General features: G+C 39.8%; 1 protein-coding gene across 3 annotated transcripts in view; it reads right to left on the reverse strand.

The window, feature by feature from the left end:
• LOC124622844 (CD2-associated protein-like) overlaps nt 1–17193 on the reverse strand; it is an 87800-nt gene that overhangs the window by 44300 nt on the left and 26307 nt on the right. For all 3 annotated transcript variants that reach the window (XM_047148639.1, XM_047148647.1, XM_047148653.1), the window contains one exon: nt 759–946. In XM_047148639.1, the coding sequence (XP_047004595.1) occupies nt 759–946 (188 nt within the window). The remainder of the gene's footprint in view (nt 1–758; nt 947–17193) is intronic.

The following is a 17193-nucleotide window of genomic DNA, read 5'->3' on the forward strand; positions in this document are numbered from 1 at the left end:
CAAACAAAGAAAATGAGAGTGACAACCAAAGCATCATGAAACAATTTCCACTGGGGAGGGGGGAGGGAGGAAGGGGGAGGGGTGGGGGCACAGGGAGAATCAGCTGAAAACCAAGCCAATCCAATGAAGAACAGCAGCCAAACAGCACAACTGTGAAGCAAAGGAACGGGATAGTGGAACAAAGTAATATCATCACAAAACAAAGCAACAAGGAACATTTACCAAACAAAATAAAAATCACTGCTATAGAAAATAAATTATGAAAAAATATGAGTCTCTCTTAGCCTGAAATTTGACTGACCTGCACCCTCCCTCCACATTCAACTAAATATATATATATGTAAACATGTAAATTTAACTTAACAATTTCCCTTCTCCTACCTGTGAAAGGATTCATCATTTTCAACAGCTGAGAGTGTTTCTTCTATCAACTGTCCTGGGAATTACAAGTTTGAAGAACCTATCATCATAATTTAGTATTAAAGCATTAATGATCCAAGTGCATGCTCTGATTTGTTTGCAGTAAGCACACACCGCTTTTTTTGAACAAAATGAAGTAGTTTTAAAAAGGAGAGCTTAGGACATCTACTAAATAATTTTTTGAGAAATAAAATGAGATATTAAGATCTTGAAATTAAATTGTTGCCTTCCTATCTGTGACCAGTAAAAGTTAATACATACCATTTTCACCAAATTTAATAAAAACTGTGTGTGATCTTAAAAATTATATCAAATATAACAAGCAGAAAAATAGTTACCTCCTCCTGCTGAATGACTTCAACAAAATTATCTGGGAACACACCGATCTGACCTCTAAGCTCTCCTTTCCACCATCCCTTGTCTTGCACTTCACGGCTCAAGAGTGTGATTAAATCACCTTCCTTCAGAGTGAGTTCATCATCATTTGCTGCTTCATAAGGAAAAAGTACTCGACAGATTTCTTTAACTGAAACATAAGGAAGATGTATACAATGTTTCAGAACATTTCCAATCTGTGGCAGTAAGCACTAATGCCAGCAAGGTATTTATATGATAGTAGAAAGTCCTCTTCCAGAATTCACATAAAGGAATAAGAAGGGAAGTGCTGAGTGGTTGACAGGCACATTTCTGACTTGTTTAAGTGAACGCCAACTGCCAAATCCATTAACAATGTGGTGAATAGTAATCTTCACTTTTTTCACTAAAATTTATATACTTTACTTTTTACAATCTAGATCTTGCATTCAGTAAGTGAAGAAAAGCATTTAAAAACAATATAATGAAACATTACTATATCGCAAGGACAATCCAAAGGGAGTTAGCAAACAGAAGGCAGTAAAACCATAATCATGAAAATATAAATGAAAAAGACGTACTGACACACACACACACACACACACACACACACACACACACACACACACACACAGACAGACAGAGAGAGAGAGAGAGAGAGAGAGAGAGAGAGAGAGAGAGAGTGTGTGTGTGTGTGTGTGTGTGTGTGTGTGTGTGTGTGTGTGTGTGTGTTTGTTGACAAAGGCCATTGGCTGAGAGCTTCAAGTGTGAAAATCATTTTGTTGTGCCAATCTGTGACTCACCACCTCTGCAATATGGTGAGTAGCATCTTTCCTTCTCAGAATATTGATACAAAAGTAAGCAGGCATAACAGTGACCAGTCCTGAACAATCTGAATGTTATTGCAGATTGATTGTTAAGTACAGAACAGTCATCTTAAGTGCTGAAAACAGTAAAAAGACAAAAAAAAAAAAAAAATCAGTGAAGCTGCAGTGCTTACAACCAGTGTCACACAGCTGCACAAGGGGTATGTAGAAGACAACATACCATGAAACACATAATGTGGTCACATTGAAATGAATTTCAGGTGCTGAAGATCACAATTTGAATACGGAAAAACCTATAGCAGTCATCACAAAAGTAGCAGACAGTGGACCAAAGTGGTTGAAGTCTAGTACAGAACTGAAGCTGTTGCTTAAAAAAGACTGCAACAGCCTCTAATTTGTCATATCCGAACATTCATGCTCTCTATAAGGGCATTACGTCAAAATCAGACCTTTTCATTGGAAATAAATTACACAAATTAGTGGCCACTTACTACAACAAAGGATATGGTGAAATTTTTATCGAATTTTAACCATAAAATGGGTTAAATTGAAAATACATGAGTTTTAATTATTCACCTATTTTACAGTTAAAACTCAATGGAAATTTTACAATATTACATGCATACTCTCATGGAATAAATGCCAACTGATTTGTCCAATTTGTTTACAATAAAATTGTTTTGTCTGATATAATTAATGGCATTCTCATATATAGGGTGTAAATTTTCAGATATGACCCAGTGAGACCACTGCATTCTTTCTTGAACAGCAGGTTCAGTTTTGTATTAGACTTTGACCACTTTGGTTTCGCTGACTGTATCTTTTGCAATAATTTCTACAGTTTTTTATAGCACAGTGTGTTTCACATTTACCTTGTATGGCTGTATGACATTGGTTGTTAAGCACTGTTACTTTACTGCTTTTTTTTGCCTTTTGTCAATGATGACTTTTCTTTAGTTAAAATTTATCAACAATAAAATTCAGATTATTCGCAACTGATTTCTGTTCCTCCTCCCTGAAACTCCAATGGTCACTGCACAGTGAGGTATTATGGGTTCCTGCATAAGTAAATAAGAATGTCTTATAAAAGTTTTGACTTACAGCAACACAAAGAAATTGACAGAAGTCACTGCACCACCTCACTCAGTGGAAGGGAGTGATGTATGTTAGTATTATAGGTTCAGCATATGGTTCATGCACATAATGAGAACAGCATATTTTATGTAAAGATTTATAATGGGATGAATATCAACAAAGTTTTCTGTTAATGTGTTTTGTATCATCAAGGGTGAAGTATGATCAGTTACTAAGGAGAGACCGCCATTATTGGAATTTAGGACACCAAATTTTGTGTGTTATTGTTCCAGACAAACAGCTATATTCATTAAACTTCCTGGCCAATTAAGACTGGTGCCACACCGGGACTCGTACCCAGGACTTTTGACTTTCACTTGCAAGTGCTCTACCGACTGAGCTATCCAAGCACGACTCTCGGCCTGTGTCTCTACTAATGGACTTAATTATGTGTGAGTAACACCTGTGATTCGCTAATAGCGTGTATGTTACTTTGGCCTGTTAGAAATATTCAGCTTGTGTATAAAGAATAAACTCAAAACAGTAAAATTTAACATATGTAGTTTTCCAATTTCTAATCTCTTAGTGGTATAGTAGGCTAATTATTTTATTCTGGAATTTTATCCACAATCTTATTTGTTCATGGGGCTTGGGACACTTACTTTTAAATATCAGTAACTGATGTGTGATCCTCTAACAGTGAACAGATCGATTCTAAATTATGATCAATTCTTAAGAAATAGGTAGGTTACATCCGGCTTACTTTGCCATGACGTAAGTTTTCAGTGGAGTGTGTGTTAATGACAGCTAAAAAACTTTGACTTTATCAACAATAGTGGCAGGAACTGAACAGTGACCGGCAGTACATTGATTCTTCTGTCTACTTGAACCAATCCAGCAACCAGAATAAGCTGTTTTCAAAACATTTAATCACTACAACACATTATGTTGACAAAGCTGCAATAACAGCAGGTGAGGAATTGAAAATGCTTTCAAAACATCAAAATAGTTAGCATTACTTTCCTTTGCAGCATCAGTTGTTTTTTGGAAGGGAACTCTTTAAGTGTTTGGGATATTGTCTAGATCAGTGGTACATGTGTGATAACTTCTTTTATGAATATGAGATGGAAAACTGCTACTCAGTAAACAGGGTGTTACAAAAAGGTACAGCCAAACTTTCAGGAAACATTCCTCACACACAAAGAAAGAGAATATGTTATGTGGACATGTGTCCGGTAACGCTAACTTTCCATGTTAGAGCTCATTTTATTACTTCTCTTCAAATTGGTCCGCCTCTACCAATCCATCGATCACCAAATCTGTTGTTGAGAAGCATATGAACACTTTGATTGAAATGTGCAGGAGCTCCATCGTGCATGAACCACATGTTGTGTCGTACTTGTAAAGGCACATGTTCTAGCAGCACAGGTAGAGTATCCCGTATGAAATCATGATAACGTGCTCCATTGAGCGTAGGTGGAAGAACATGGGGCCCAATCAAGACATCACCAACAATGCCTGCCCATATGTTCACAGAAAATCTGTGTTGATCATGTGATTGCACAATTGCGTGCGGATTCTCGTCAGCCCACACATGTTGATTGTGAAAATTTACAATTTGATCACGTTGGAATGAAGCCTCATCCGTAAAGAGAAAATTTGCACTGAAATGAGGATTGACACATTGTTAGATGAACCATTCGCAGAAGTGTACCCGCGGAGGCCAATCAGCTGCTGATAAAGCCTGCACACGCTGTACATGGTACAGAAACAACTGGTTCTCCCGAAGCACTCTCCATACAGTGACGTGGTCAACGTTACCTTGTACAGCAGCAACTTCTCTGATGCTGACATTAGGGTTATCGTCAACTACACGAAGAACTGCCTCGTCCATTGCAGGTGTCCTCGTCGTTCTACGTCTTCCCCAGTTGCGAGTCATAGGCTGGAATGTTCCGTGCTCCCTAAGACACCGATCAATTGTTTGGAACGTCTTCCTGTCGGGACACCTTCGTTCTGGAAATCTGTCTCGATACAAACGTACCGCGCCACGGCTATTGCCCCATGCTAATCCATACATCAAATGGGCATCTGCCAACTCCGTATTTGTAAACATTGTACCGACTGCAAAACCACATTCGTGATGAACACTAGCATGATGATGCTACATACTGATGTGCTTGATGCTAGTACTGTAGAGCAGTGAGTCGCATGGCAACACAAGCACCGAAGTCAACATTACGTTCCTTCAATTGGGCCAACTGGCGGTGAATCGAGGAAGTACAGTACATACTGACGAAACTAAAATGAGCCCTAACGTGGAAATTAAGTGTTTCCGGACACATTTCCACATAACATCTTTCTTTATTTGTGTGTGAGGAACGTTTCCTGAAAGTTTGGCCGTACCTTTTTGTAACACCCTGTATAGAGGAGATGCTGGAACGTGACTGCAGTCTTGGCCAACTGAAACCCACACTGTGAGCAGCAGCACCAGTGCATGATGGGAGTGGCAGCAGGACCAGTGCATGATGGGAGTGGCAACTGGCTGGGGATAAGGAGGAGGCTGCAGTGGGGAGGGTGCCTTATCTTTCCAGTCTCCCACCACCTCCCAACATCTCACCGTCCGGCCACAGAGAAGCATTCCCCTCTTGACTCAATACCACCCATACTGGAGCAACTGATTTACATTCTCCGCCAGGATTTCAATTACCTCTCGTTGTACCCTGAAATGAGAAATGTCCAGCGCACTATCCCTCCCATCCCTCCCACAGTGGTATTCCACTGTCCACCCAACCTACACAATATACTCGTCCATTCATAAACAACCCCTGCTCCCAATCTCTTATCTCATGACCCATACCCTTGTAATAGACCTAGATCCAAGACCTGTCCCATACATCCCCCCCCCCCCCACCACCACCACCACCACCACCACCACCACCACCTACTACTCCAGTCCGGTCACTGACATCACCTATCCCATCAGAGGCACAGCTACCTGTGAAACCACTCATGAGGTCTACAAGCTAACCTGCAACCATTGTGCTGCATTCTATGTAGGCATGACAACGAAGAAGCTGTCTGTCCACATGAATGGTCACCGACCAACTGTGGCCAAGAAACAAGCGGACCACCCTGTTGCTGAACACGCTGCCAAACATATGCTTCAATGAAATGATAATTAAATCAAGACTCTATGCTGTCAATAGGCATTGATATACATCAATGGAGACAGTTGAAAATGTGTGCCCCGACCGGGAATCTAACCTGGGATCTCCTGCGTACACGGCAGATGCTCTATCCATCTGAGCCATCGAGGGTGCAGAGGATAGTGCGACTGCAGGGATTTAACCCTTGCACGCTCCCCATGAGACCCACATTCCAAATTTTATGTCCACACACCACATTCATAGTGCCCCTGCCCATTACACTCATTACTCGCGGCAGACAATCTTACTGAATCCCGTAAGAGTTCGGGCAATATGTGTGCATTCGCACAGAAGGAGGAGGTCAATGGTCAGTTAGCCGTAACGGTATATGTTCTTTCCGAACAGATGCAGTGTGGTTTCAGTTGCCTGGGACTGCAGATGCGTGCGCGCGCGTGTGTGTGTGTGTGTGTGTGTGTGTGTGTGTGTGTGTGGGGGGGGCAAAAGCTACAATTGTGAGAGTCTTTTTAACGTGGCTATCTGCAACTCAGCATCTCCGCTATATGGTGAGTAGCAACTTTCCTTCTCATAATACTGTTACATTCCATCCTAGCTTTTCCATTGTTTAACTTTTGTATGAACTGTGTGACATAAGATTATTGTTAGTACAGCATCACATTACTGCAAAAGTAATTATGTCATAAAAGGACAAAGTAACAAATAAAGTGAAGATTCCATTGCATAAATTTGACATAGAAATTAATTCAGAAGAGGCAGACTGTTGTTTTTGATGCAGTAAAACTGATAATAGACTGATGGACAATACTTGTGAGGTGGGACATTTAACATGCCAGATGCGAACAGACAGCATATCATGGCAGGAAGGGGGAGGAAAGAAATACCAAAATACAAAATGACAGCAGAGAAGAAAGACAGGTGACATTTGACTGGAAAATCATTGCTGTGCTCATAGCGGCACACGTAAAGTAAATTCCAGAGGTTTCAGGAATTGACATGCAACAAGAAGCAAAACATCCAGTAACTGAAGTAAAGCTATGCTGAAACTGCAGAGGAAGCAGGAAGATCCTGTCAAAAATTCGAAGAAAGAACAAGATAGGAAGCAATATGAATCAGAAGACAGTGTTTGTTGTGAACACTGAGAAAAAGGAGGAGCAAGCAGCTGTAGAACACACAAGTACTGAGCATGCCGTCAAATTCTCAAAACTCTAATCTGAAGTCATAATCTACAATGAGGAGCAAGTAAAATCGAGCATGAAGTTCAAACTGGTTCAGATGCAGATTAAAAATGAAAGTTTCACTAAAAAGTATTTTAAGTAACAACAAGAGTAACTAGTAATTAGCATCCACAAACTGGAACAAAAGGCTTGGAAACCTGCCACCACAGTAAACAAATTAACATGGCCAGATCGACAGGAGTATTTTCTTAGCAAAATAATTCTGAATAAATTTAATGCAAAATGTAAAGTATATACAGTTGCACTTTTTGAATTAAGTTTCTGCCATTTGATTGTATGTCTTAATTCATTTATTTCACACTATTGTGATTTCAGCTTTTTAATCATTATAAAGTGTGAAGGACATATCATCACCGAATTACTGTAACATATATCTGGTCACATACACCAGTTCTCATATTACAGGAAATGACTACAAACTAAAAATAGATAGTACAGCTGACATTGTGTACATGAGAAATGTTGTATCACACTGTGCTGTGTTTATGATGGCCAGAACAGAGCTGTGACATGCACTCTCAATATCCAGACATATCTGAAACTATGTGGTCCATTTACCTTTGCCCTTGACAATGGCTATAAAGCTCAAATCATGATAGTTTGAAATCAATGAATATTGAAGCATTCAGTCAAATGGAAGAATGTTCGTGTTGTGTTTCTCAATAAAGGAAGTGTCATTTCATGCAACAGAGTTTCTATGCAGCTTTGAAGGTGTGCTGCCAGATAGGTGGCCAGAATAATACATAACTAAGTATATGGATAATTCTTGGAATATATAACTTTGATTTGATGAAGGGGGGGGGGGGGGGGGGAGGAGAGAGAGAGAGAGAGAGAGAGAGAGAGAGAGAGAGAGAGAGAGAGAGAGAGAGAGAGAGAGATTGGGTGGTTTGGAGGGGGGCAGGTGGGGGGGTGGGGTGGGGGTTAGTTCATGTAGACCAATTTTGAAGCCACATTTCTAGCCAAACATTGGTTGAATAGGAAAGAAGTAATCACATTAAGTTCAATTAGTAACCAGCCTTATAACCAATTGCAAAATTTTATTCCTGGAGAGGAAGTGCAAATGAAATAAATATCTTGACACTTGGAATATACTGTAATATGCCGGGTGATAAATACATTAGTATTACACACAACATAAAGGGTGGTAAGAGTCATTATCAAAACTTTTAACAAAACAAGAAAGGTTCTTGACCAAATTGTGACTGAAGTAATTCTTTATGCTCCAGAAGGAAGGAGTAAACCATCAAAGAAGAGTACACAGAAGGGAATATTATGGGCTGAATAACAATGGAATAGTGCCTGCAAATCACTGGCATGAATGATGCAGGAGCAACAACAGATATATGCCAAACACATCTGGAAATGATTAAGGACACCACGAAAAAAATTAGAAGTTTTGATGACAGCAACCGATATGAGGAAGACTGAACCATGATCATAGTAACAAAATGATGCATGGTCCAGAATACCAGATGTCTTCCAGATGAGCCCTGTTCTGGAACCTCAGTGGTATTGCTGAGAATGAAATATATCTAAAGAAGAAGAAAACGCGTAGCAATGTGTAAGAGGAGTTGTTGGATAAAGAAATGAAGGTGGAAACCAATGTTAACCCACCAATAATAAGATTTTAAAATTTGCATTCATGTTGCACATGCATTTCTAGACTCAAGAAGCTGTGTGTATAGCCTTAAATCTTCAACACTAACTACTTTTGAAGGAAAATGGAAAAATACCTAGTCTACCCATGTGTTTATTAGAGTGAGTAGCAATTTTGGAGGAATCAGCAAATCTATTAGATGTCACATGCATTTAGATGTCAAAAAAAGGCTAGAAGAAATATGAGGTACTTTGTTCTGGTACTGGGGCTTGGTGTACCTCCAATGGTTGGTGGAATGGTTTGTGGAAATTCAAGTTGAGCTCAACACAAATACGTGCAGATGGGGAATGTTGTACCACACAATTTAATCTGACAACTGAAGCAAATTACCAGAAGAAATTAGCTGACATTGCATGATGAGAAGGGAACATGTAAAGAGTTCACAATCCCTTACTCAATGATAATGCATTTTGAACTTGCACACATTGATGGTAGACAAATGGATTGTTAGTTGCAGCTAGCCATAAGAGTGGAAGTCTCAGAGAGAGTGAGCGTGAAGTCCACTGAATCCAATGGAGCTTTGAGCTACGTGTTGTGTCATACCGGTTAAATGAGTCACCACCCCCATGGGTCCAACCTCAGCAAAACATTACCAATATATGACAAATGATATTCCTGAGAAGTGTTTTGTAAAGGTTTACAGTGTGCCATATATTCACATTTTGCATCAAATATACTGGTCACAAGTCAAACAGTGGAAAATATATTTGCTTTGATTATTGTGGAACCCTTTACCATCGTGTGAACACTATAGAGCAGCCACATCCAGATTAGAAACAACTCCTAAAGCAGCTACATCAGAATTAGCACTTATCTGTTAGGTCTCCATCACATCAAAATTAAAGCTAGACTGCTATTTTGATTACTAACAAACGCTGTCATATTAATAGGGAGTGTTTCAAATAGCACACCACAAATAAAACAATGTTATAAAGCTGTAGATGATTGAAACAAACATTAGTGGAGAGAATTTCCATTAGATGAAGGCAAAGAAAGCACGAAGAAAATTGGAACAGCAACACAAATAGAATCAGGAACAGCAGGTAAGATACATGAGTCAGTCATGAAACATACAAATGCCCTTTCAATGAAACCATTTTGAAAAAAGGTTTCTCATTAAGACTTAAGATTAAACCTAATAAGCCATTCTACACAAAGTAGTATCCAATGTTACAGGCTAAGAAGTCCACCATGGAGAATGGATTACAGTGTATATAATTAGAAGAAATAACTGAATGATGATCCAGTCAGTACAATGATCACTTTTTCTCTGACAGAGAAGAAAAATCAGCAGAACCAGGCTAGTTACTGATGATGTAAATCAAATCAAATCTTTGAGCCACACAGGGATCAGCCAGAAACCTTAGACAAGTTATTGTAGAAATTCGATGGGGCTAAAAGCTGTAGTAGCTTGGACACAATAGCAGGGTATTATTAGAGATTTAGTTGGCAGAAGAGTCAAGGCAATATACAACATATTTTTGTATGAGGGGAACTGTTGACAATACCAAGTGTAGCCATTTGGGTTAAACATTTGAGTCACCATTTTTATAAAAATGCTTGATGCAGTGCTGGGTGATACATTGATGGCTATGTAGCATGGATAAAGATTTTAACTTCCTAGAATGTTTGCTTCAAAATACTTTTGAACATGAAATCACATCTCAAAAAATAAAGCTAGATCCTGAGAAATAACAAGCAGTTAATGATTTTCTGAGGCTGAGCTGTCAAAAACAATTGTGTGCATTGTTAGGATTGTGCAACTTACACAGAAGATTTGTTGGAGAACAAAAATTTAAGAGCAATTCTTTGAAGTGCTTACTGAAGAGAAGCAGTTGATGGTAGTTGTCAGACAAATGTTGATTGGGTTTTATAGACATTAAATTAAAAGGCAGCATGTAACTGCTGAAATATTGTACTGGCCTAATCTCTCAAAAGTACTGTATTTGCTTTTGTACTAATTACAGACACACTGATGAGACTTATTACCTGTGACTTGGTCTACACTGTATGCTCCATGATATATATGCCTTATGGAAGAATACACACGCACACACACACACACACACACACACACACACACACACACACACACACACTGAAGAAAAGTGCCAAAACTTCACATAGATAATATTATTATTTCCTGCAAGATTTCAGTGATTAATAGCTCACTTTATGCTGCTGGAAACAAAAGATGATGATGTCTACAGAATGATTCAAGACCTTTGCTCTGTATTGCAAATTTGGAAACATTTGGCCCTAGCACTTATTTTGTTAAGGAAAGTACAATTCATTTTACATTTATGTTCTGTCAGAAGTCTTAGTCAGTCACAAGCAGACCTATAAAAATATTGTGATAGCAGTCTTTAATAAGACATAGTGCCAGGCTACTTACAATACCAGCTAGCAAACTTCAAAAGAAAGCAAACTAAGGAGAGGTCTAATGCTACGCGATTTTGTAGATTTACTATAGAAAGCCCATTTGATGATTTTGAACACCTAACAGGAACATCTTTAAGACACTTCAGAGAAACTTATTTTGTTGGATGATGCTATTCTCAAGTTTCTCTGTGACAACAAATATGGTGCAAATGTGCCAAACTGTGAAGGATATATAGACAAAATTAAATGCTCTATACAAAAATTTACAGAAGAAACTGATTACAGGATTTCAGCCTGAATACTGCAGATGAATATCGCGTCACCTACAGTGTCCACACGCCCCATGCTATCCCAGTGTCAAGCTTCCAGCCATAAGCTCGAGTCAATTTATAGATATGTTAAAATGTGATTCCACTTTGGAGAACAATTGTAATTGGCCACTGATGAGCACCCATCACTTTCTACAGTAAACAAATATGTTTCTGTTCAAGGGTATCTGTCAGGCAAACTGAAGTTGTTGGCAGATAACACATACAAGGAAAGAAAGAAAATTTTATTGAATTGGTACGGAGATAGCAACCACATTATACAGGTGTGCCTTGCTGATTTCCATACACCAGACCTGTACAATAAGTGACAACTGAAATGCTGAAGTGAACATTACTGGAGTAAAACCACCATATTTAAGCACTGCACACCCTAGGAGAGGATGTCATAGCACACATTTAAGTTCTCACTCTGAAAATTCAGTGAGCATTTCCTGCTGAAATGTGTCAAATGCTAGAGGAACCGAAATATTAGAAGGAGATGCATTGAACCTACTGAACTTTTTTGAAGTAGTTCGAAGTGCTCTTACTGCACATCTGTCATCTACTTGACTTCACTCTCACTGCAGCAACACTTCATATTAATTCAAAGCAAGCTAAAAACTTCTGAAAATTACAAGTGTACTGGTTTTTTGTGAAGATTGCACTCATTGGAACAGTGACAGACACCCAACAAGATGTAAGTTAAAGCAATCTAATTGTTGTCTTACATATTTAAACCAAGGTCACAATGCTACAAACACAAGTAAGAAGGGCAAGGTATTGCATTCCAAGTACAAAACCATCATCACAAAGCTAGCTGTACTGGGACTTATCTTTACTTTCATCTTCAAGAAGTTATCACAAGTAAGTTCACCATATTTTACTTATTTTCAGGTAACTGGAGGATTAAACAGACTTACGTGTCACTTTGTGGATAGCAGCAGTCACTAAAGCTTCATTTCCAACTTCGTTATTGGTAACATGGGTTTAGAAACTATAGAACATAGCAACCTATCTGTCAGTGCTTTTGAAATGCCATCTACAACTTCAATGTAGATTTCACTCTAAAGGATATCTGGAAAAATTCCACATCATCTGTAACTATATTTGAAAGCACACACACATTTGCCGCACATGCAACTGAACCTCTCTATGTAAGAAAACGAGTGTGCACCCAGAGATTTCAGTTAGCAAACGTGCAGGATGCTGCAGAAGATCTTTGCACGGAGATCCTTAATGGAGAAGATAGCTGCTCGAAAATCACTGGAGTTATCCTCCTCCTATTTGACTAACCTCATCCATTGTAATGGTACCTTCGACTAAGTTTGACTTAGTCTAGCACCACAGCAAATCATGTGATGGCAAATTTCATCAGTTTAGAGACGGTGATGCCAACAGCTGATATTCTATAATGTTTCTGGAATTTAGAAATGACTATGATGATCACAGAGGACGGAACAGGAACTCCGAATCCAAAGTGACTGGCCTCATTGTACTATTTCTCAACATCCTACTGCATCAAAGATAAAAGAAGGAATACCCAATGTTATGGTGCCTTATACTCTTCAGCAAATAGCGAAGAGATTTATTTCACAGGAGAAAAAATTTACGAAGGACAGCAACCTGAAACACAATCACGATCTGCAAATTTTTGACATAAAAAAAGGACTTGTGGAGGTCATGTCTACTAGCCAAGACACTGAGTGACATTTTATCTGCCCCATCATGCAATAAAGAAAGAAAGAAAAGGAAAAAAAAGAAAAACAAAATTAATGCTTATCAAATGGAGCATGTATTTGATGGTTTCTTCACGTGAGAAGAATACACATTCACTGAATGGCTCTTTAGATATGGGTCCTAATTTACTTCCCGACATTCAGTATTACTGAGATTCTGTTTATATCTGGGGTATCCGTAATGGCCAATATGAAGCAAAAATTTCTCTAGTTACTTCCTCACAAGAAAGACAGGTCTCATAAGCTGCTTCTTTTCTTAAAAATAAAAAATAAAAAAATAGTCATAGATCAACAAGGAAATTGTGTTATGACTGGTGAAAGGGTTACATACCGCATCACCTGATCACCTTACAGACTTACATTTGTTCGTTTGTTTGTTGCTGCTTTAGGGTGCAAAACTATTGCGGTCCTAAGTGCCCATGTCTTAACTTAAAATGGTCAATTACTGAATGAATTTGAAGTAAATAATACTCAGAGCCTGATCGATTGGAGAACGGATATAGCTGGGAACGATCACTTCCCCTTTCAGGAGGTAGCTCAAACAGTTGAAAATTAAATTTCCTTTGCCACATTACTATGACGAATAAAAAGTCAAATGTGATCTAAGGCTCATGCTGTATCTGCTAAAATATCTGATAATTCAGGTGGTAAACATACATGAAAATGTAAACTGCTATAAAATTGACATGGGGTCAGAAAATGGCACACTTTCAATAGTTGGTTGCAGTAAGTACAGAGTGGTGCGGGTTCCCCACTTCACAAATTACTGTGACTGAAATTACAGTGTCCAATAATGCCACCTAGCTAAAAGTATCTCCTCACGATTAGAGGGGTGAGATGAAGTTGTCCAAGCCATTGGGAGGATTTAATTTCCCAGAGTTCATTCCCATATAGAGATCAGTGTTCATCTCTGTGGCAACACAGAGATCATCTGAAGGGACAGAATAGCTAACAGGTCTAGGTAACTGGACTACAGCCTTAGCAGCAGCAGCAGCAGCAGCAGCAGCATTGGCAGCTTCATTCCCTGATGCCTCGACATGACCAGGGACCCACATGAACATCATAATGGCTCCATCATCACCAGGTGGGTGGAGGCTTTCTTGGGTTTTTTGTATTAAGGGGTGGTATGAGTATAGCCCACAGAGGCTCTGGAGGGCACTAAATTGATCTGAACATAATACACAATTGAGAAGTGTGTCATTGTATGTACTGGGTGGCCTGATAGGGGGCCAAAAGCTTTGCAGGAAAAACTGAGCACTGTTCTAGAGGTCAGTATCTAAAATGATTGTTGCTAATGACAAAGGCACATCCAACACCATGGTCAGTCTTACAGCCACGAGTGTAGATGAAGGTGCTGCCGCCAAGTTGTGAGCAAAGTTTGAGAAACTTACTGCAATACGTCGTATCTAGGGTACTGTCCTTAGGAACTGAAGTAAGTCCCAGATGAACATAGACCTCTCCATGAATCGAAGGCAGTGAAGAGCTCTCACTCATCAGGAACGTGGCTGGTAACTTAAGATTAAGCTTCCAAAGCAGTATACGAAGGCAAACTTTAGGAGGCAACAAAAAAGCTGCAATTATCCCTTATTGGCAGTCAAGGAAGTCATCAAAAAAGGATACATATGATATATGGTTGGGTGTAGAGGACAGACAGCATGTGTATCTGCTGAGAAGAGCATCACATCAGTTGACAGCAGTAGTTCAGCAGCATCAGCATAGAGACTCATAACTGGGCTAGTGTAGAAAGACCCAACAGCCCAATGTATGGCTCTATGGTTGATTTTGTTGAGATGGTGTAAAAGAGATGGTCATGCAGATGAGTAAACAAGGCATGCAGTCCAGTTTTGATCTGACAAGAGACTGGCATCACCCATGAAGTACCATTTAAAATGCAGAGGATATTTAGAGATCAGGTACAGGATGACCAATAGTGTTTCCTATCAAGCATGAGCCCCAAGAATTTTGTGGTTTTTACACCGAAAAAGCAACAGGACTGAGATGTAAGGATGGTAGAAGGGACTCCTTATGCCGCCAAAAGTTCAAATAAAGAGTTTTCTCAGTGGAATCCATTGGTGATGCTCCATGAGACATTGTTGAAATCGTTACTCAAGTAAGCAGTTCCGTTGAGAGCTGCAATAGATCTCTAAGTCTTCAATGAAAAGAGTGCCTGAGATGCCTGGCAGGAGACAGTCCACGATAGGATCAGCTGGTATGGCAAACAGGGCTACTCTCAACACAGAGTTCTGAAGCATCTCATTTTCTCCTGAATAAAAGTGTTCAACAAAGCTGAACCCACAAGTACCCTTAAAATCTGGTCTTTAAAAACTTCTGCATAAAATGGGGCAAGCAGCCTCAGAAGCCCCACGTGTACACTGTACAGAGAATGCCCGTCCTCTGGCAGCTATTTTAATTCTTCCCCAAATCAAAAAACACAGCTACAGTCTGGCATTTCCGCAGAAAATTGTTCATAATATGGGTTGACAGGGCAATGAGACGATCACTTGCAGAGCAGTGCTTACGAAATCTACATTGCGCGTTTGTTAGAAAATTCTGAGACTCAAGCCACCATACCAACTAACCACTGTTCATGCATTCCATCACCTTTCAGACACCGCTTGTGAGGGAAATCATGCAGTAGCTGGCTGGAAGATGTCCTTCCAGGCTTGGGTATGGGAGTTACAGTGGCTTTGTGCCAGTGTCTGGAAAGTTCATCATCCCTCTAGATATGATTACATGTACAAAGAGATAGGTGCTGCAACATCTGAATGTGAATATTGTCCGGAGAGGAGGAAGATGAAGATGATGATGATCTGAGACCACGTTCATGCTCCCTCATAGTAAAAAAGATATTGTTTCTGAGGTAGGAACGCACAGTTTGAGAACTCTGAAGTATTGACCCATGGTGCTGGAATCTCAATAGGGTCCACAATGACATAGTTAACTATAGCCAGGCCATGAATCAGGAGCTGTACCTTGTTTCCAGAAAGCTGATGAAGGGTACACCAAACAGAACAGGGAGTAAAAGGGTTACAAAAATTAGTAAAAGATCCATCTAGCTTTTTTGCTATCTCTGATAATTTGATGACTCTTTACTTTAAACCGTTTATAAGGAATACAGTTCTTCTTTATGATATAGCCTTCAAAGACATGGAACACACCTTCAAGTGTGAACCACATTGTGGCATTCCTCTGCCCATCAGGAAACTGGGACTTGACGCGGTACGAAAGAGGTTCAGGGAATGGAACGTTCCCTGGCGGTAAGAGTAACATTTGTAAGGTGCTCTACCGGGTCATCACAGCTGTGAAAATATTGCTCGTTGAAGGTTGCCAGTGAAGAGTAGAGCCTCCAGTTATGTTTAAAAAGCTGCCAGATGGTCTTTTGCAGAGATGGGACACGAGTTACCAGACAAATGACACATGGGAAATGGTCACTTGAGTATGTGCCCAAGTGGACGGACCACTAAGTTGGCAAGCTGTGCACTGCAGAACAAAAGGTCCTGGTGAGAGAAAGTGTATGTAGAATCTGAAAGAAATGTGGGTTCACTAGTGTTGACACAAATGACATCAAGTTGGTTGAGAATATCTGCCTGGAGAGAGCCTCTCGGGCAGGTTCTCAGAGAGCTCCAAATGGGATAGTGGGCACTGAAGTTGCCAAGTAGCAAAAAGGGTTGAGGGAGCTGAGAGGTAAGCTGCAGTATGTCTGCCCTGGTGAGATCAGATGATGGGGTATGTAGATATTACAAAAAGAAAAGGTACAATTGGGGAGATAAAGATGGACAGCAACAGCTTGTAGCTGAGTTGTCAATGAAATGGTTTGGCTATGGATCCCATCCTGAATGAGTGCCACGACTACCCATGAGGTGGAGCTCATTCTTCTGATGGAAGGCTGAAATGTACTAGAGTGAAGTGCAATAAGTCAAAGCAGTCTTGAGGGCATAATTTTGATTCTTGGAGGCATAAAACAACTGGTGACTGTGATTGCAATAGCGGCTCTATGTCTGCCCTGGGTGGTTGATGCAACAAATGTTCTTTGGAA

This window comes from Schistocerca americana, chromosome 1, assembly GCF_021461395.2.
Source record: "Schistocerca americana isolate TAMUIC-IGC-003095 chromosome 1, iqSchAmer2.1, whole genome shotgun sequence".
Lineage (NCBI taxonomy): Eukaryota > Metazoa > Arthropoda > Insecta > Orthoptera > Acrididae > Schistocerca > Schistocerca americana.